The sequence below is a fragment of the Plasmodium gonderi genome, assembly GCF_002157705.1.
Source record: "Plasmodium gonderi DNA, contig: Chr11, whole genome shotgun sequence".
Lineage (NCBI taxonomy): Eukaryota > Apicomplexa > Aconoidasida > Haemosporida > Plasmodiidae > Plasmodium > Plasmodium gonderi.
The window spans coordinates 1,410,988-1,432,702 of record NW_021628936.1 but is presented as its reverse complement, the minus strand read 5'-3'; the positions used below and the strand labels follow the sequence as shown (position 1 = coordinate 1,432,702).

The window sequence follows — 21,715 nt, the reverse complement described above, 5'->3', positions numbered from 1 at the left end:
TTTGCCATTATTGTTGTTCATTTTATTACTTTTTATCCATTTTGTTATGTCTTTCCCTATTTTGTCCCATGTTGTCATGCTTCCCTTCAATGCTGAATTTTAGCATTGGTTCGCAACGAAGACAATAAAACTGCTGCACAAGTGATTGGAATTTTTTTTTTTTCTTTTCTTTTTTTTTCTTTTCCTTTTTTTTCTTTTTTTTCTCCCTTCATCCCCACTAGGTAGGCCCCTGGGAAAGCTGCTCTTGAGAAGGTGCGATGTGCATCATGAAACCAAATTTATATTCGTTGTTAGGGTAATCAATATAACCACTAACCCCAAAGCCAGAATAATCTTGCGTGAAAACTGCAATTTTTCCACTGGTGTCGATACTACCTTGGACCTTTGCATGTCTAAATGAGTAATCCCATCCAAGTCTCATGGCTGATTCTTTTGTTTGTGGAGTGAGTTCAAGTTCTGTTGCCAAAGATAATCGATCAGATACTTTTTTGGCATATTGAATTTTATATAAATGTGTTTGATTAAGCATAAATTCCGGAGATTTGAAATTAGGTTGTCTCACGATTTGCATAGTTAAAACATTATTTTTATGATTGTAGCGTAACCCAAAAGATCCAATAGAAGCACAATTAGATGCAATATATGTTAAGTCCACTCCTGCTTGTAATTTTTTAGATAATAACTGAGTGTAGGAAGCATTAAAAATCCATGTCCCTTGCCATATTGTTTTCACATTATATGTATGTAAAGGTTTGTTAACTTCTACTGACATTTCATACATATTTCTAGTATCATTTTTTGCATAAGTATTAAAATTTAATTTACAATCAATATTATTATCGATCTTTTTACAGAATCTCCCATTTACACTACCATCTATATTAACCCTGCTAATCATTAATAAGCTATTATCACTATTTGTAAAGTTTGCACCAAATTGGTACAAATATCCAACATCTCTTAATGTTGTACCCAGGAATAATGTATGAGTTGACTGTAAATATTTATTAACACTTTTGTCTACTTCAAATCTAAACCCATCAAAATTATCTTGTGTTGTTATAAATTTATACTCTTTGTTTAAATTTTCAAATAATAATGCATTTGGAGCATCAAAGGTATTTGTATATGGTTGGTTAGTTGGTTCCTTTAACTTATTCGCTTCATCATTATCATTAATTTTGTTCTTTTTTTCTTCATCTTCTCCTAGTTTTGTTGTACCTATTTCTTTACTCATTTCATTTGTTTTTTCTTCACAAAATGTTATTAGGCCAGGTTTATTATTGCCTCTTGCTCTCCATTTCTCGTTTTTAAATACTTTAAAGAAGGTCTTGTTCTTTTCTGAGGCTGATGTTCTTTGTCTTCGCCATTTTTGGAAAATGTTTGCAATCTCCATAATAGGTAAATGTGCACACACGCATAAACATGAACATGAACAAAAAGGGAAATTTATACGTACATATATACAATATATATACAATATATATACAATATATATGCAATATATGGTATATGTATTTTTCTCACTCTGAATTCCCTAGCACATTAAATAACTACACTGAACTTTAAATGGTTTCTCTATCCCTCTCTTAGTTTTTGTCGTCTGTCTGTTTTTATGTGCCGCAATTGATTTCTACTTTTTGACCATTGCACAAGATATGTTTTTATTTTCTCGTACGTTAAAAATTTTCCTATTTTACCCTTTTTTTTTTTTTTTTTTTTTTTTTTTAAACTTATGCCCTATGATTCTTACATAACAGTTGATGATATGAATATTTTTCAAAAGAAATTAATTACTCTTGGGAAAATAAGCAAAACATGTAGAGTGTGTTAAAAAGATGGGTTACTCTCGCATGTTGCTTTTGATGTGGTAGCAAAATGAGTAAAAAAGAAATGGGGGATGATGAGGGACGTATTCTGTTTTTATTTCCTTATGGCTGATATTATGGATGATTACGACAGTTCACTCAGGATTGCGCTTGTTTTAACTCCTTGGTTTTTTTTTTTTTTTTTTTTTTGCATTTTCAACTTTGTTGCATATTTTTTAAATAAGCTTAATTCACCACTTACAATTCTGAAAATGTTTCAGCTGATTGTAGAAATTAATTTTTTTTTGGGTTAACTATTTCCCCTGATTGCTATGTTTGTGAAAACGATTATCATTTTTATATATTTCAATCTAGTACCATCATTTTCTATGTGCATTAGAGAAGTGCGATATTGTTATACTTTCTTCAATTGGGCGCATTTTTTTTTTTTTTTTATGTTATTTTATTTATTTATTTATTTATTTTATTTTTTATTTCATTTTTTTCTATTTTATTATATTTTTTTTCCTTCCTTTGCTTTGATCCTGTGCTAGAACATATTGCAGTATTAATGTTTGTTGGCGTTGCTTTACAAAAATGGAAATTGCGCGTTCCGAATGTAGAAGGTCGTTCTTTTTTTTTTTTTTTTTTTTTTTTTTTTAAAAGCTGATCAGTGTATAATTTGTTATTCTTGTCAATGTGTTAAGGTGAGATATATTCTCCCTCCTTATCGTAAGTTCGAGACTTATGAAAACAAGCAATTCTGATGATCTCACGTTTCGCAGTGTTTATACATATGTACATTCCATTGCCCACAAATACACTTGTGATATATTCCCTTTGATTTGGGATCGAATATCACGATTCTGCATATACGTTTATAAAATTGGATCTCACGCTACGCATTGCATGTATATATATATATATATATATATATATATATATACATACATACGTACATACGTACACACATTCACACATACATATATATACAGGTTGAAAGAAATTGTTTAATTTTTTTTTTCATTTCTTGGAAATGATAGAACATGCAGAGAACTTTGCCTGACGTATGAAAATCATAATATGGTTTTTGTATACCTATGCGAATTAGATAGACTTAATTAAGCCGTTCGTGAGTTTTTTTTTTTTTTCCTACACTATTTACTGCACTTTTTTTCTTTCATTCCATTTATGCTGTTATAACATTTTACAACTGTACAAATTCGCAATCATTTTGTACAAAAGGGGAAAGGGGACATTATATTTTGTGAAATATACATCGGTGTGAAACACATATATTTAAGTGATCAGGCTGAATGATGGAATCGTGTTCATTCTTGCATGTATTGGTAAGGGAGTATATCTTTTGGGAAAAAATATATATTTTTTAGTCCAACGTGCTATTTTTAATTTTTAAATGGCAAGAGAAAGAGAGCGAGACATACAAACAGAAAGATAGACAGATGGGGTACGCACAATACGTACTTCTCGCTTTACCATTTAAGAAAAATTTTACACTTTTGTGAATAGACAAATTAAATATCTTTCCACTTAGTATGTTGTTTGATGTCTTACATGATTGTTCATTTAAAGAATTCCTTGTATTGTTTTAGTTCCCCACATTCCCCCACGGTTTCTCCCTTTTTTTTTTTTTTTTTTCTCTTATCACTTTGCTTTTGTTTTCATCTCTTATTGACATTGCGATGGACGAGCTAAACGTTTATGTTATGATTTCTCGGTTACAAAGTGTTCTAAAATTCTGTGAAGATGGTAGGTCTCGCTACTAGTGTCATAGTTCCTCATAACAAAATGTTAGAAAGAGAAACAGCTACTCGAGTTTAACTATCACTCAAGATTAACTTCGAATCAAGTGCAGCTGGCACTCGTCTTGGATAGTAAAAAAAAAAAAATAAAGCACCATGTTGCTTAACAGTAAAACGGGATGATTTAAAATTTTTCTCCTTTTTGAGACCCCGCAAGAAAGAACATATAGAACGATTAAATGTTGTCTTACGACATTCAAAAAATTCTGCACAAATTTCAGCTTTTTAAGTTTGCGGGATTTTCTTCCTTTTTCCAGTTTCTGCTTCATAGTTTACCACCCCTTTTGTAGGATGTACATAAAATAAAAATTTATATTTTTTTTACGTTCAAACGTTTGTTCGCATGGACATGTAAAGGTATCTACATATAATGTAAAAAACTTTATGCACATGGTAGTATATCCAAGATGCTAACAAAAGAAAATTTCTATTTCTATATGGTAAATAATTTCTATTAACACTAGAGAAGGGGGAAATCTTTAGAATGCAGAAACAAGGGTCCAAAATGTGTTTTTCATGATATCTCTCCACCTTAGATTTCTTAGTTTCTCATCACTGCAGCTTCTACATGTGTTCAATCGTCCACTGTAAATATGTCACTTAAAAGTGCTAAAGGTGGAGAAAGAAAAGAAAAAAAAAAAAAGTACGCTAACGAAATGTTCCCATATAGAGTTATTGCCCAGAATATTACAGTTCATATTTTTTTGGTTTTTTTTTTTTTTTTTTTTTTTTTTTTTCTGATTGTGCAGTTTTGCAGGTATATATTGCCGTTTCGTGTGTCCACGGTAGGATGGAAAAATTTTCCTGAGTATAATTCCTCAACCACTACTATCTACTAGAGTATAATATATATATATGACATAACATATGTGTCTGTCATAAGAACATGATGAGAAAAAACAAATTAAGTTAATATACTATATATACACACCCCAGAGGCATTTATAAAAGTCTCAAAATGTCATGAGACCTCGAATGAGACAATCTGATTTTTGTGTTTGGTTTTTTTTTTTTTTTGTTTTTTTTTTTGTTGACTCTGCATTGCTAGTAATAGTTTTTGGGTTAAAAATTTATTATTGCTACTGCTCCTTTCGGGAATAGTATACGCAACAGGTATAATTTTTTTTTTTTTTGAAAAGGGAAAAAAGAAAGAATTTTCGATTTTATAAATCTTGTAAGAGAAAAAGGAGAGAGAAAGAAATGGTAGTAGAAAGGTGGATATACTCAACGATACAGTTTTTTACTACATATGTGAATCCGGAAAAAAAAAAAAAAAAAAAAAAAAAAAAACAATCCCGTGAAATGTATCACCCCAATGAGTTATTTTATTTTATTTCAAAAATATTCATACGTTTTTTGACTTCTTATAAATTTGTTCCCTTTTTTTTTTTTTTGGTAATTTTTTGCCTAATTTTTGGTTAATTTTTTCGTTCGCTTTTTCGTTCGCTTTTTCGTTCGTTTTTTCGTTCGTTTTTTCGTTCGTTTTTTCGTTCGTTTTTTCGTTCGCTTTTTCGTTCGCTTTTTCATTCGTTTTTCAGGTTTAGTTATTTTTTCCCCCAACTTGGAATTTCTCCCACTTCGAACTTCTTGGACTTGGAGCATCTCACCCTGTCCGCGACCCAACTTGACACCATAAGGAGAACAAGCGATGAGAAAAAAAGGATGAAGGGAGAAGGTTATCATTTTTTTTTTAAAGGTGTTTAAAAGATGATACATATTTTCCAATATGAATTTGTGAAAAGAAAAAAAAAAAAAAAAAAAAGGGGAAGAGAGATAAATACATTGTAAAGCAATTACGAGAAAAAAGAATACGACAAAATGATGAAGCATAGTATCAAGGGGTTGTACTGTTTCATTGATGAAATTAGAAATTGCAAATGTTTGGAGGACGAAGAAAAAACAGTACTTGAAGAAATTATCAAGATAAAGAAAAAATTCAATGAAAAAAATATAACAAACTATAAGAGGAAGAAATATATATGGAAATTAATATACTGTCATATACTTGGTTATGGTATCTCATTATCATACTTGGATATCATAAAATTGATAAGTAGTTCTAATTTCAGTGATAAGTACTGTGGGTATACAGCTTTATCTTTACTTGTGAATGAAAATAATGAAATGTTGCACATGATAATAAGTAGTATAAAAATGGATTTAAAAAGTAATGATGAGAAGGTAAATTTTCTTGCTTTACATTTTGTTAGTCAAAAAATAAATGATTTGTTAATAGAAAATATGTATGATGACATATTACATATTGTTACATCTAATTATATATACAAACCAAATATTCGAAAAAAAGCATTTCTCTGTTTAGCAAATATTTACAAAAAGAGACATGATTTGTTGTTAAAAAGTAAAACAGATCTGGAAATTTTCAAATTTCTCGATCAGAACATGAACGAAATAAACATGTTTAACGTTTTTGCATACCTCAATTTGATATATGTTATTATATTGGTGTTTCAAAAATATGAAGCCATGAATTACTATAGGAAGAAACAGGAGAGGAAAAAAAAAAACTCCTTGGATGAAAAGTATGAAATAAGGCAAGATGGACATGGTAATAAAGACGATGAGGAGGACGACGACGAGGATGAGGATGATAATGATGAGGATGAAGATGAAGACCCGGGTAATCATATGGAGCAACATGACAGACAGGGTGAGCATCGGCATGATCGTGATGAACATTTCATTAAGCGGGAAGACTTTAAAGTAGATTCTAACAGTTTCAGCAACCATAACGTGAAACGAATTATATCTCTAAATATAAAAGATCATGTTAAGAAGAAAAGACACAAATATAATAATTCTTCACTTTCGCATGAACAAAGGTTCCTGTACAATGATTTGAAAAAAGTAGACAAAATTTTAGAAATCGATTCACAGTGCAATTTCAACATTGAAGAAATTGATTTTTGTGAAATTAAAAAGTATATCAACAAATACATCCATTTTATATTAAATGTGTTGTATTTAATTCTGGATGAAAATTTAAAAATCGATGAAGGTTTTTTTTATTGCCAATTCAGATACCCATTTTTACTTATAAAATGTCTACAAATGGTGCAATTGTATGATATTCATAGTTTATCACAAAATACTGTAAATAATATCAATGATATATTATTCAAAATTGTTAAAAAACCATTTAAAAAATTACAAGGGAAGATAAATAATGAAACAGATAAGATAAAAAATGCAAATCAGCACACCACCCCTTCTCATCATCATCTTCACCTGAATGCACAGAATAAAGGCAATGCTAATATAAGGAAAAACATTTTTAGAAAAAAATTTTCAAGAAATAGTTTCTATATGAGTGCAAAAAAATCGAAGGAAGAATTAAGAAATGAAAAAAGTACTACCTATATTGAATATGGAATTATTTATGAATGTTGTAATTTACACAATTTCCTTGGTTATCATATAGAGGATAGAAATAGAGACATCATTTTATGTCTCATTACAAGTTCATTTGATACAAAGAAATCAAATATTAATTATGTCATTCTGAATAGTTTAGCAAAATTAAAAATGAATTTAAAAATTTACAACATGTTAGAAAATCATATTATGCATTTAATTAATCTTCTTAACAATGATGATATAACTATAAAATTGCAAACTTTTAATATTCTCTTCAACATGTGTAATCGATCAAATTGGAAACTTCTCATCAATGTTTTTTTGCATCACTTACCATATATTGATCCGTATATTCAAAACGAAGTTATTATCAAAATTTCCATACTAGCTGAGAATTTCTCTCCTGATTTGTCTTGGTACATTGATGTAATATTCAAAATGATTGAAATTACACACAGGTCTATCTTCCCTGAAGTGTGGTTTAGATTAGTCCAGATAATTACTGGTTTTGTGGAGGGTAATAAATTAGAAAAACGTGATAAAGTGGAAAAAAGTGATAAAACTCAAAGAGAAAAAGTCGAAAAGACAGAAAGAATCAATAGTCGTGGGGAAGGGAGAGAAAAAATTGGAAAATTTTCTAAAAAGGAAAATAATACCTCAGATAACAATAAATCTAAAGAGGAATATAAAATACAAACATATGCAGCTATGAAATGTTATAAATACTTGTCTGACCGTTATACCAAAATTGAACTTCTCATCGATTTATGCTCTTACATTATTGGTTCATTTGGATACTTAATTAAGGATAAAATCCCAATGAACAATCAGTTCAAAATCTTAGAAAAATATTTTACTCTTGGTTCATCCAATACAAAATGTGTAATTCTCATGGCTATGATGAAAATGGTTTTTTATGAAAATAAACTCATGAATTCTGTCAAAAAAATTCTGAACAATTGTATTAGTCATGCAGATTTAGAGCTACAAACAAGGGCATGTGAATTTCTCAATTTATGCAATTTGAACAATATCGGCATGCTTAACTATTTGCTGAAGAGCATGCCTCTGTACAACACCAAGAAGGCCCATGAAAACTTTCTCATCAAGAGACTCCTGGAGAAGAACAAGTAGAATTGCATCTGATGGAGGCCGTGCTTTCCATGACGTGTCATTTTTTTACGTGTCATTTTTTTTACGTGTCATTTTTTTTACGTGTCATTTTTTTTACGTGTCATTTTTTTTACGTGTCATTTTTTTTACGTGTCATTTTTTTTACGTGTCATTTTTTTTACGTGTCATTTTTTTTACGTGTCATTTTTTTACATGGTATTTCTCCGATGTTGCACCCCTCCTCCTCCGTAGACACGCAGTGATCGATTTCAATGAAAGGGACAAGGATCAAAGCGTAGAGAAGCACCAAGAAAGAATCAAAATAAACAATAGACATGACGAGAATTACAAAGACTCATATCATGATAGAGATAGTGAGTATAGTAAGAAAAAGGAAAATTCTGAATCTTCCTCTGATGAGAGTTCCAATAACAGAGGGGGGAACATGCGCAAAGATTCAGTGGGATCATCAGATAATTCCAAAAAATCGTCTAGTGTGTCAAGTCATAAATCGAAAAATTCAAGTGAACGAGCAGATGATAATGCAAAATTGTTTAAAAGTCTTTGTCTTCAAAAGGCGAATAATATAAATGATTTATGGTTTAATGCATGTTTGTTAGATGAGGCTTTGTTTTTTAAAAACAGCGTCTTGTCTATTTTGATTAAACAGAAATATCAAGAAAATAAAATCATCTTGAATTTTTATGTCAAGAATATTTCCAACACCATGGTAAATCTTGTCAGGTAGGAAACACAACTACAAGGAAGTATAGGGGAGATCCCTGCTACACAACTAAAAGGTGGCAGACATTCTACGGGCCAACAACTTGTATATACATATATATACATATATATCTATATATACATATAGATATACATATTTTTGTATCTAATTTGTTACATTCATATGAATGAACTTACATTAGGTAGATACCACCGCGACAGTGTTTTTCGAATTCTCTCCCTGAATTTTTTTTTTTTTTTTTTTTTTTTGATCATGCTGTGGTATTGCGTTGGTGTATGTGGGGGTGGAGGAAGAAGTATAGTTGTCAGAACATATTTTTCCCCATATCCTCCTTTTTCTGTTTCTTTTTCTGTTTCTTTTTTTTTTTTTTTTTTTTTTTTTTTTTGGTAAGTTATATTTTTTTTATCCCTACTCACCACCTTTAGCATCCGGACAGAAGATTGTGAACAGATGAATATAAAAGAACCGAAAACAGTGATGAACGAGAAAATTGACTCGAACAGTGTGTATGTTCATAAACTTATAATTACAATAACTGACATTTTTTACAACATTCCTAGTATCTATTTCAATGTCCTCACAACCAATTCATTGGTAAGCTCAGCCCCAGATGGCTTTGTGCTAAATCCTGTTCATGTACCACGAAGCTTAATTACCTGTACAAACTTGTACAAAAAAAAAAAAAAAAGATATACTCTACCGTACCGTACCCTTCGCGCCCCACCCACACACACACACATGTTCTTGATTCATTTTAGACATTACTGTCTCATCCATGTCTCTTATCATCATCACACTCCCTCTTACAGAACGCAAGCCTCTCATCCAAGTTACCAATTTTGATAACGAGATTTATTAAAGAAAACAAAATGAACGAATCTACTTTTAAAATATACTGGAAAGCCCTGACACAAGTACATAATGAGGATATTATAATGGGTGTACCCAAATTTTCCAAAAAATATTTTTTTAATTATCTCGTTAACGCGTTTAATTTTTACATATTGAAGGTAAATAAACATCTTGACATATTTTCTCATATTCACACATGCACTGAGTGAATTATGTGTTCATTACTGTGCAAGTGTCCACGTTCTGCATACATCATATATATGCAGTTTTTCTTACTCTATGAGTTACATTTGAAGCAAACATTGCGACCATGATCCCTCTTTTTTTTTTTTTTTTTTTTTTTTTTTTTTTTTTTTTTGCAGATTGGTTCACTTATATGTGCATCCGGTTACATACACTTTCCTCTCACGGATAGTGAAAACAAAATTTTAATTCTTGTCAAAATTAGGCATGAAGTGAAAGGGTACACATATGTAAATATATGCACAAATATGTGCAAATATGTACACATATGTACACTTATATATATATATATATATATATACATAAAAAATCGCATGATCGAACTTCACATTTTGCATGTTTTTGCCCTTCCAGTCTTATATCATCCTTTTGAATGGATTTGCATACGTTTCAAGTGCATATGAAGCCATGTGTGTAATCATATATAATATATTACTAATTTTTTTTTTTTTTTTTTTTTTCTTACATGCATTTTCTCCCTCACGTAGGTGCCAAATTTCTGTTGTTTCAAGCATCAGACACTTGAATAATTATCTGAACAAAATATTTGAAATTTACCTTATAAAGAACAAATAAAAAGGGAGAAGAGTACACAAATGTGTGCATACCGATGTACATTCCCCTGTGTGCATACCTACACGCATGTATTTTTTTTTCATCCCTTTTTCATCCCTTTTTCAGCCACTATTTATCCTTTATTCATCGTTTTTTTCTTTTTCGTTTTTATTTTGTGCTCCTCTCCTCCGATACCCATATCCCCCTATGAACTTACATTATTTTACGTTTTGAAGAGGAATGAAAAATTTACTTTGTTTTACAAGAGTTCTTTTATCGTCTTACTGATTTGTACATTTTATCCATATTTTATTTTTATGACATAATTCTGATGACATAATTTTACGTTATTTCTTACATATCTTTCCCCCTCCACCCCTGTGTTATTATTTTATTTTTGGATGATTTGTTTGTTTCGCCTCTATGTCATTACTGACATCGATACTTATGTAGTTATTCTATTTTATTGTTCGCCACATGTTACTTTTTTTTTTTTTTTTTTTTTTTTTTTTTCCTCTTTTTTTTTTTTTTTTTTTTTTTTTTCTCTCTACATGTTTTTCCTATTTGCTTCTTTTCTTTTCTGAAAACTTTAATTATTAATATATATATATATATATATATATATATATATATATATATATACCCCTTAATGGTTTCAATTGTTTTTAAGAAACTGAAATTATTTATATAACGTACCTGTAAACCTATAAGCTTTGTACACACATAATGTGATGATTTGCACAATATTATGCGTCTTACATAAATTTAGAAACAGAAAATCGTATATATTACAAATTTATTTTTTCATCTACAATTCATCATAAAATGGGAGAAATGGGTAAAGTTTGTAGGAATCAGTATCATGCCATTAAGAGCTAATTTCTTTTTTTTTTTTTTTTTTTAATATTCCAGAATTCAGATAAACCGTGAAGAAAAATGTCTAAAAATAGGGATAAACGTTGTCACCTCCCGAAGGTGATAATTGAAATAAAAAAAAAAAAAAAAAAAAAATTAGCTCCTGTTATAACTCCAGTTAAAAATTAACAAAGTAAAACATAATCCATCCTTTTAACATTTTGTGAAATGATAAACTCTCAACAATTGGTCACTTTTTTTATTACCATATACGTGCGTACACAAAAATAGACTCTAATGAGGAAAGAATTGCACGAATATATCCTCATTTGGAATTATATGAGTTTTTTTTTTTTTTTTTTTTTTTTTTTTTTAAAAAATAAAAAAAAAATAAAATAAAAAAAAATTTTTTTTAAAAAATCTCACAAAACAAAATTCTCTTTCCCCTTTTAAAAAAAAAAAAAAAAAAAAAAAAAAAAAAAAAAAAAAAAAACTTATGAAAGTGTTCATACAAAAGAGCTGCGTCATGTGGGGAAAAAAAAAAAAAAAAAAAAAAAAGCGAAATAAGAAAAAATAAGAGAAATAAAAGAGAATAATAAAAATATAATATTTTACATGTTAAAAATTATTGTGTAATGAAAAAAAAAAAAAAAATTAAATATCACAATAAAATAAAAAATATATATAAAACAAAAACATTAATGTGCATTTTCTACGACAACATTTGATAGTATGTTGTATGGGTAGAGAAAAATATGATAACAGCTCTCCACATTAAGGGCTGTGTGTGAAAAGGAAATTTTTTTTATATACATTCAATGAAAAACGAAGCAGATATAAAATATTCGTTTGCATATACATGTACGCGTACATGTTATATTATATACTACCTGAGTCCTGAGTGTGTATGCTTGTCGGTAAAAGTGCTTAATTGTTTAAGGGGCCCCCAATAGAATGTGTCATTTGTGGTGTATATATAAAGCTGTGTATATACACCCAAATGTTCATGCCCCTCCCCATTGACATATAATGTGTGCACGTGCTATATATATATATATATATATATATATACATATACGTAAGCACATAACGACATAAAAATCTGCTTGTAAGAAGTAAATATATATATATATCTACATATATATGCAAACATATGAATGTTAGTGCACATGAATTTCTACGAATTTATGCAGAGTTCAATTACTTGCCACCACTTAATGCTGCAAACATTTTATTAATGTATATTTTTTTCTGTTGACATAGAAGCTGGTGTATATATATAAAACATATGTACATGCTTGGAGATTGGCCAGAGCGACAATTCTACATAAGAGTATATGTAACAGGTGAATATTTTACTGCCTGTACGTGTTAAGGCAAAAGTAACAAAAAAATTTATATTTATTTAAGTAATATATAAAATCCCCTTTTTATATATTTGCTTAATTATATATATACACCCTTTTACTTTTTTCCCAATTTTGACATTTTGTGCACACTTTATTTTTATTATACATTTTAAATTGCTGCGTTAATTCGTGCTATATACATATATATATATATATATAATACATGTGTATATGTATACGTATATGCATATTTATGCATATGTATGTTTTATATACAAGTGACACTATTTTGTTTACCCCCCTCCGAAACGCTTTTTTTTTTTATTTTATTTTATTTTATTTATTTATTTTTTTTTTTTTTTCTACCCCACTATTCTACTTTTTATCTTTTTTCTGTTTCCCCATTTGTTCCACCTTTTTATATATTTTATTCATTTATATATATATTTTTTTTTTTACAAATAATTCCATGCCTTCACCTACGCGACTCCCATCAAATGCCACTCATATGACAGACGACATGTGAAAAGTATATGTATGTATATATATACAGGTACATACACATAAATACCATAAACCTGTGACTGTTCAAGTTCACGTAAATGTTACTCCGGTAAACACTCTAACCTAATATACAAATTTATGTAATCTTTTGCTTATTGGCATATATTATATACATAGTGTATCTTTTCCCCACCTTTTTTTTTTTTTTTTTTTTTCCTATACTATAAACAAAAAAAAAAAAAAAAAATTACGAACAAGTTCATAATACATATATATATATATATATATATATATATACATATCAGTGACAAAAGGCAGTTCGCTTGTTTACATTCACCTTGAAATTTGTTTTATGAATAATTCACCACCAAGATTCTCCCAGTGCGATTAATTTTAGATACAAATGAACATAATATTCACACGTGCCACATATACATTCATACATTCGCATAAATGCGTGAATATATGTGACAGATAACGATCTTGTTGAACGTGGAAGGAGACCACACCCCATTGCCCACTACTACACTATTTGTATGATCAAACGAAAAAAAGAAAGGAATTTTTGATAAATATAATATATAATGGTTTTATGAGTTGCCGTTGTTTCTTCACGCGAATACAAAGGAACACGTAGTTTCCCGCACGTTGGTAATTAAGAGAAAAGCATATATGAGTGTTACAATTTATTAGTTAGATTTTTTCCACTCACACCCAACTTCTCTCCCTTGTTTATTTTTTTTTTTATCTTTCACCTTGCACACAGCGTCTACATTTATGTTGTCACATCCGTGCAAGCAATGTTCCCTTAGATGACATAAAAATTACCACATGTTTGTTTTCATCTCAGTAACAAGCAACACAGCGTTTATTTTATTATTATTATTTTTATTATTTCATTACTGTTTTCATTATTTTTCTTTATTATTATTTGCATTTAATTATTTATATATCTATTCATCTATCTAATTATATATTTATTGTTTTGTTATTACCCATATATATGATACAGTCCCCCTCTGTGTGTTTATCTTATTTATTACATGAAACTAAAGGTGTAACAAGCCGGTTGAGGTTATACCATTTTGTGCATACAACCACCAGAAAACAATATGTGCTACTTGTGGGGAGTGTATGCTTTTGTAAAGTTTACAGACTTGTACCATTTCGTTATTTTTTATTTGGTCTCTGTTTTTTTCTTCTTATTCCAGTTTTCACCCTATTTGCTTATGATATATGTGCATGTATACATATATATGTATATAATTTTTTTTTTTTTTTTTTTTTCTTTGCTCTATTCTTTTTAAATATTTTATATAATCCAACCCCCCCCCCCCCCCCCTCCTTTTGATATATTTACTCTGCATTGTGCATATCTCCACATTGCATCACCGTTTTTTCATACTTGCCTGTACAGCAATATTTTTAATCATATTTTGTATGAACGGACAGGCGAGAAAATTTCCTTTTGGAATTTCTTATGAGGAAAAAGCATTTATCTGCGTTCATGCGTGTGCCCATATATGTGTATACATATATTATATTTACATAAATGTGTGTATATGCATGTGTTACGAGAAGAAATATTGCAACTCATGAAAATATTCCAATAAAAACATTCTTTTCCTATTTGTTTATATTTTTAGATGAATCTTTTATGAACAAGCAAGCCAAATTCATTTACCCGCGTATGAAGCATTCAGTATATTTGGAAGAAATTTTTTTTATCAATGCATAGCTCAAGTTGAGGAAAGTTTTTTTTTTTTTTTTTTTTTTTTTTTTTTTTTCATTTAAAGGTATTACTATTTGCTTTATTCAGATTAGGTAGATCCGTTCTGTCTCTCTCTCTTTTTCTCTCGCGTTGTCTGTCTCTCTCTTTCCCTCTCTCACGCGCTCTCTTTTTTTTTTTTTTTTTTTTTCCCGTTCCTCATTTCTCTCCTTAAAGTTATCAATTTTAAATACCAAAATGACAGAAGCTGAAAAAGTAAAAGTTGAGAAACCTGACTTTGACGCATATAATGAAAAGTTGAATAATATTTCGGAATCGATTGATCAGATTAAGAAAAAAATTGTAAGTCTTCATTGTGAGGGTTTACATATGTGAAAAGATAGATACATGTATAGTTATATATTTATATATATTTGTGCATAACTATGATAGAGAAAATGGTTAGCAGTTTGCTGATTTATCCAATTCTTGAGCCAATTCTATGAAATATAATTTTATCAGAACGGTGTTCATTCTTATTTTCTCTTCTCATTCTACGAGTTCGACATTTGCAAGGGAGGATGTTGTGTACCATCACCCCCCCCCCCCCATTTATATTTACTCTTCTTTGAATGTTACCGTGATGAATCCCCCTACCAGGGAAGTGCACCGCTGAAGTGCACCTCTTAACTGCACCGCTTAACTGCACCGCCTAACTGCACCGCCTAACTGCACCTCTGCACACAGGATAATCTGCAAAAGGAAATCAAAATAGCCAATAAAGGCAAAGAAGAATTCAACAAAAAGAAAAAAGACATTGTTACGCGAATTGACGGATTTCAACAAGAAATAGATAAATTGGAAAATGAAAGGCGAAAAATATTAGATGATATGGAAAAGAAGCAAAAGCACAAAAAAGAGCTAAAAGTAAATGCACAGAATATAAAGAAGCAGATTGGGTTTCAGAATGAGGAAGATATTGAAAAGAAAATTAAAGAAATTGAAAACAAATTGATGACATCAACAATTTCTATTAAGGAAGAGAAATTGCTAATTAATCAGATTCAAGCATTGAATAAGAACAAACCTCTTCTGAATTCCTATAGCAAAATTGAAACGGAAGCAAATAAGTACGACGATGAGACCATAATACCATTGAAGAGTCGTATGGATGCCATCAGGGAGCAGATAAATAAATTGAGAGATGAAAAAAAAAATGAGAGAAACAAATTGAAAGAACTACAAAATAGCTATCAAGAAAAAAATAACAAATTGAACGAACTAAACAACTTAAGAGATAATTATTCGAAAAAAATGAATAGCTACTTTATTGAAAGAAGAAACATAACTGTTGAAATGGAAGAAAAAAGACAACAATATAGAAGCTATAAAATAAATTTATTGCAAGCGAAACAACAAAAATTAAAAGAAGACAGAGAGAGAAAAAATCTAGAAATAGAAAAACAAGCATTAGAAAAAGATCTTGAAGATATTGATTTATTACCTTATAGAGAAGAATTAGCTCTCATTGAAAATATGTTAGTGTATTTAAAAAAAATCCAAGAAGAATCCAAAGTAGAAGATGCTAAAAAACAGCAAAATAATTCTTCTGACAAAAAGGTGAATGGAGATGTAGATGGTACAGAAAATGATAAACAAGCAAATAATGCAAATGCCAAGGGAAAAAATGAAAATAAAAAAACAAAAAGTAAAAAAGATAAGCAAAAAATTTTTAAATTGGATATGAATATTCTCTGCTATTTTGTTACTGCTGGAATAACGCCACCCGTAAGTTTTGACGAAGTAGATTCTTGTATCACGAAGTTGCACGAGAAAAGAGAATTTTATAAGACCAAGAGGGATGAGAGTGTGAAGAATGTGGAATCTAGACGAGCTGACCTCATGGCAAAAATTAAGGGTAAGTGCACATATACATATATATATATATATATATATATATATATATATATATATGTATATATATATATATATGTGCTAGTACATGTATGCATTTTGCATCGAGTGTGTGTGATAATTTTTTGCGTATCAGTAAGGAGTGATCACTACTTTTTCTCCATATGTTTGTGGTATTGCAATCAATGTATATGCTATTGCATTTGTGGTGTTACTCTAACCATTTTTTTCTTTTTGCACGTTTTGCACTTATTTCTGCACACGTGCCAAAAATATCCCCTTTTTAGAAATCGAGGAAAAACTGGGTGCCTTCAAGCCAAATGATCAACAGAAAGGAAACAAGATGGGCAATAAAACCAAAGCTTGAATTGACAAATATATAGGATAGCGTATATTCAAATTAGATAATAACGTATATAACCATGTATGTGTATATATATATGTGCCTGTTCCTGTGTGTGTGTTTGTATTTGTACCCGTACGTATCATATATATAACATCAAAACATGTGTATTTTTTTTTTTTTTTTTGTTTTTTAATATAATTTTTTTTTTTTTTTTTCCTTTTTGAAAAATATTTTTTGCCCACAGTTTAATAATTATATATCTCTTTATCAATTATATTAAAAATGGGACGAATCACACGAATAGATGAGTAAACCAAATGTGCCAAGTGGGATGAGCAAAAAAAAAAAAAAAGTTAAGAAAAGATAAGAAAAGAAAAGATAAGATAAGAAAAGATAAGAAACGATAAGAAAAGATAAGAAAAGATAAGAAAAGATAAGAAAAATGAAAAATCACTTTCATGTCCGCCTGAATATTTAACATCGTTCTACATATTTTATCATTAGAGCCATTTTTTTTTTTTTTTTTAAATATCCCATTTTTGTAAAACAGGCTCTATGCATTAATCATGTATTTCTTTCGTGCTCTCCCCGCAACTTCATATTTAAACTCTTTTTTTTTTCTTTTTATTTATCTCTGCATGTGTATTATAGTACATTTATATACGTCTGCGTATATATATGTGCACACATGACACCCTCACCCCCAATATGCTAATTATCCTTTGACCCACATATGTATGATTAAAAAAAAAAAAAAAAAAAAAAAAAAGAATTCATATGATTTATTCTTAATTAATAAAGTAGCATTTATTCTATTCGTATGCAAATTTAAAAACACTATAATAAAATTATTAGCTAAAATAAAATTTTATAATTTTAAATTTATCTTATACTTTTTTATACATATTAGTCTTAAATCATTTGATTAAGAAAATATATATATATATATATATATATATATATATATGTTCACTTGTTTTACTTCCATTTTGAAATACCTTATGTATTATGTATGCCACGATGATTAAGTGGCATTTTAGCTATTTCGTGCAGGTCGAATTATTAAGGATATATACTTCTCGTATATACTACATATACATATAAAGACAAACCATGTGCTAGGTTCATTTTCTCCCTAGGTAACTATACCCATTGAGGGACATAAGAAGGAATTGTAACGAATATATAAAGGTATGAAAACTTAAAAAAAGATAAAAAAAAAAAAAAAAAAACACACACACTTAACCTGTACGTTGTTCATGTGAGTATGAACATATGTATATTTATATGTCTTATGACAAATCCAAGTAGAAGTTTCTTTTATTTGCCTTTTTTTCTCTAAATCGTTTTCTGCTTTTATCTTGATCAAATAACCCAAAGTTGCAACAACGGAGGTTTTTTTTTTTTTTTTCCCCCTCTGTTTGGCAAAAAGACAATTTTATGAACATGTACATGTGAAATTGTACATGTGAAATTGTATATGTGAAATCGTACTTGAAATCGTACTTGAAATCGTACTTGAAATCGTACTTGAAATCGTACTTGAAATCGTACTTGAAATTGTACTTGAAATTGTACTTGAAATTGTACTTGAAATGCAGTTAAAAAAGTGGGAGAAAAAAAAAGAAAAGACTCCTAAAATATATTGAGATAAAAATATTTTTCCCCCAAATGAACGCAACGACGTGGTGGAGGAGAAGGTCATTCAGCTGGTCTAAGCACAAAAGTGGCTCCAGACAATTTGGGGTTATTCATCTAGTTAGTATATGGCATTCAGGATGGAAGTAATTTTATTTTATTTTATTTTTATTTTTTTTTTTTTTCCCTATTTTCTTTAAAGGGATAAATTATTTATCCATAAAAACGTTCTGATTATTTTTCAGAGAGCGAAATTTCTACACATAAACTGGTATACCTACACGCATATAAATGTACAAATACACATATATACACACACACATATATATATATATATATATACATACATACGTATGTATACATGTGTGTATATATTCACTTTCATTTTTACCGAATTTACCAAATCATACACATGAAAAAGGGCACACATTTTATTCACGAATGTGTCAATACCCGAAGCAGAGACTTTTAACTTGAAACAACGCACATCATATCATTTGAAGAGAAATCCAAGGGCAACAATAAAATTTAAAAAAAAAAAAAAAAAAAAAAAAAAAAAAAAAAAAACATGGAAAAAAAAAAAAAAGAAAATAAAAAAAAAAACAAACGATTTTTTATTGGTAAAAATTCAAAACATTGCGAAAATAAAAAAAAAAAAAAAAAAAAAAAAAAAAAAAAAAAAAAAAAAAAAAAAAAAAAAAAAAAATTAATATATTTTTATATTTTTTATTTCCCACTCATTCCCCTACCCATTTCACAGTTTTTTTTTTTTTTTCCCCCCACCCCTCCCCTTTGACGTTCTTATTTAACTATGGACCCATCATATCGAACATTACGAACTGTTGAATTGCAGAAACGAAGGGTAACTCAATCGAAGAATGTGTCAAACTTATCTGAACGGAAGCTCGCAAGTGTGTATGCGGTACGTCTGAGAAAGTGTGCATGAGAAGAACAAGCGTTTGCATGTGTATCTGAACACACAATTCCCTGCAGGAACAACCGAAAATATAAATCTGAAGCTTTTTCCACATTAACAAACAACACTCACCCCTGTCCCCCACACCCACACACACACACAGCCAAAAGACTTCGATGAAGATTCAACGATCGTAGTTTGTAACTTTCCCCAAAAGACCACGATAAATGATTGCAAGAATTTTATGCAATGGATTGGGCCAGTTATAAAAGTTGAAAAAATACCATCTTTTATGCAAGAGAATAATTATCTCGTTGTGTTTTGTAACCCATACTTTGCTAAGGTAGCACAACCTTTTTTTTTTTTTTTTTTTTTTATTTATTACTTTATTCAAACTGTTCAGTTATGCATTTAGTTTTACACTTTAACCTTTTTACTTATATGAACAATAATATTCTGTGAAACTTTCCAATAAAAGGGAAGCCCAAAAAAAAAAAAAAAAAAAAAGAGAGGATAAGGGGGATATACAAAACATGTAGAAAAATAATATATCTGAACAGAATTATAAGAAAATGTAGTGTATTGTTACTAATAAAAAGATATGTATTTTTTGTAAATACTTACCCATATCATCAAAATTATACTTGTTGATATTTCTCCTTTTCAGGCAGCACTTGAAACACAACTTATATATGAAAATAAAACCAGGCTTTTTATTAGATCGGTGGAAAAGAGAGAAACTCTTTGGAAAAACATAAACGACATGATCTCAACGAATATTGGATTTTTCTCATAAGAAACAGGAAACATTCCTCACAAGCATATGAAATACAATCTGAAGTACACCCTTTTTTAATGAATATGGAAACAATTTTTCACCTGTGCTTGATAACACATTTTTTTTTTTTTTTTTCCGTTTTAGCTTAACCTTGTGTGTAGCCTTTTTTTTTTTTTTTTTTTTTTTTCCTTTTTTTGTTTAACCGTGTGTGTTTTCTTTTTTTTTATTTTTTTTTTTTTTTTTTTTTTTTTTTTTTTTTTTCCCTTTTTAGCTTAACCGTGTGTGTGTACTTTTTTTTAATTTTTTTTTTTTTGTTTTCATTTTTTTGTACATAAAAAGTTACCAAATTTTATCCTTATTTCTAAAATATTTTCAAATAATTGTGAAAGCTCCGCCCTCCCCTCCCCCAGTAAGGTCTCTACATCCTTACCTGAATTATAACATATTGTGATGAAAAGTGGTAGACACAATCACTTCATTTTTTGTAAAAGAACAAAACAAAGCAGAGAGTGTGTCTGCATTATATGCATACGAATGGATACTTGTTTTTTTTCAACACATATCGAGATGACTCTTAAAATGGAAACAGAGGGGAGGAAAAGAACGTTTTCTTACCAAATACACTCATTCATACGTAAGTTGGGAATTTCTTATGATACATAATATGAGTTCTTACACGAAAAGTTGTTCCTATGCATAGCATAATTGGAGGACGTGAAAAAGACAAAAAAATGAAAAAAAAAAAAGAAAAAAGCTTCTATCCTTGTTGAAATAAAATAAAAACAACATAAATTGAATCATTTTTTTTTTTTTTTTTTTTTTTTGGCATACATAATATCCCAATTTGTACGTTTCAATCTTATATGTAAAATTGTAATTACATGGAAATTTTTCAAATGTAATAAATGGTACTTCATGTAGTATTAATCTTGATTGAGAATAAATCATGATCGATATTGCCTAAATATGTGGATACGAGAAAAAGAGTTGAATTTCTTTGATTTCCATCCTGTTTTTATACCACTCATTTTCATAATATTGATAAAAATATGATAATAAAGTAAGATAATTCATTTAAGAAAATTTGTAAATAGCACACACACACACATATATATATATATATATATACCCATTTCTCACAAAGTAAAGCAAATTTTCCCTTTAAAATTTTAGCCAAGTTAACCTTCAAA

The 21,715-nt window shown here is 29.1% G+C and overlaps 4 protein-coding genes across 4 annotated transcripts; 3 read left to right on the top strand and 1 right to left on the bottom strand.

Moving 5' to 3' along the window:
* Nucleotides 1-217: 217 nt before the first annotated feature.
* PGO_113070 (mitochondrial import receptor subunit TOM40) lies at nucleotides 218-1,396 on the bottom strand (the record flags this gene model as incomplete). Its single annotated transcript, XM_028688641.1, has 1 exon — nucleotides 218-1,396. The coding sequence occupies one exon, from the start codon at nucleotides 1,394-1,396 to the stop codon at nucleotides 218-220; it is 1,179 nt and encodes a 392-aa protein (XP_028544442.1).
* A 4,053-nt stretch (nucleotides 1,397-5,449) lies between these two features.
* On the top strand, nucleotides 5,450-10,538 carry PGO_113060 (AP-2 complex subunit alpha; the record flags this gene model as incomplete). The annotated part of the gene is made up of 6 exons (XM_028688640.1): nucleotides 5,450-8,139; nucleotides 8,375-8,866; nucleotides 9,293-9,461; nucleotides 9,677-9,877; nucleotides 10,082-10,182; nucleotides 10,451-10,538. The coding sequence occupies 6 exons, from the start codon at nucleotides 5,450-5,452 to the stop codon at nucleotides 10,536-10,538; spliced, it is 3,741 nt and encodes a 1,246-aa protein (XP_028544441.1).
* A 4,653-nt stretch (nucleotides 10,539-15,191) lies between these two features.
* PGO_113050 (hypothetical protein, conserved) lies at nucleotides 15,192-17,214 on the top strand (the record flags this gene model as incomplete). The annotated part of the gene is made up of 3 exons (XM_028688639.1): nucleotides 15,192-15,296; nucleotides 15,681-16,851; nucleotides 17,135-17,214. The coding sequence occupies 3 exons, from the start codon at nucleotides 15,192-15,194 to the stop codon at nucleotides 17,212-17,214; spliced, it is 1,356 nt and encodes a 451-aa protein (XP_028544440.1).
* A 2,428-nt stretch (nucleotides 17,215-19,642) lies between these two features.
* PGO_113040 (hypothetical protein, conserved) lies at nucleotides 19,643-20,543 on the top strand (the record flags this gene model as incomplete). Its single annotated transcript, XM_028688638.1, has 3 exons — nucleotides 19,643-19,753; nucleotides 19,911-20,090; nucleotides 20,415-20,543. 3 exons carry the CDS (start codon nucleotides 19,643-19,645, stop codon nucleotides 20,541-20,543), a joined length of 420 nt encoding a protein of 139 aa, XP_028544439.1.
* Between the last annotated feature and the right edge of the window lie 1,172 nt (nucleotides 20,544-21,715).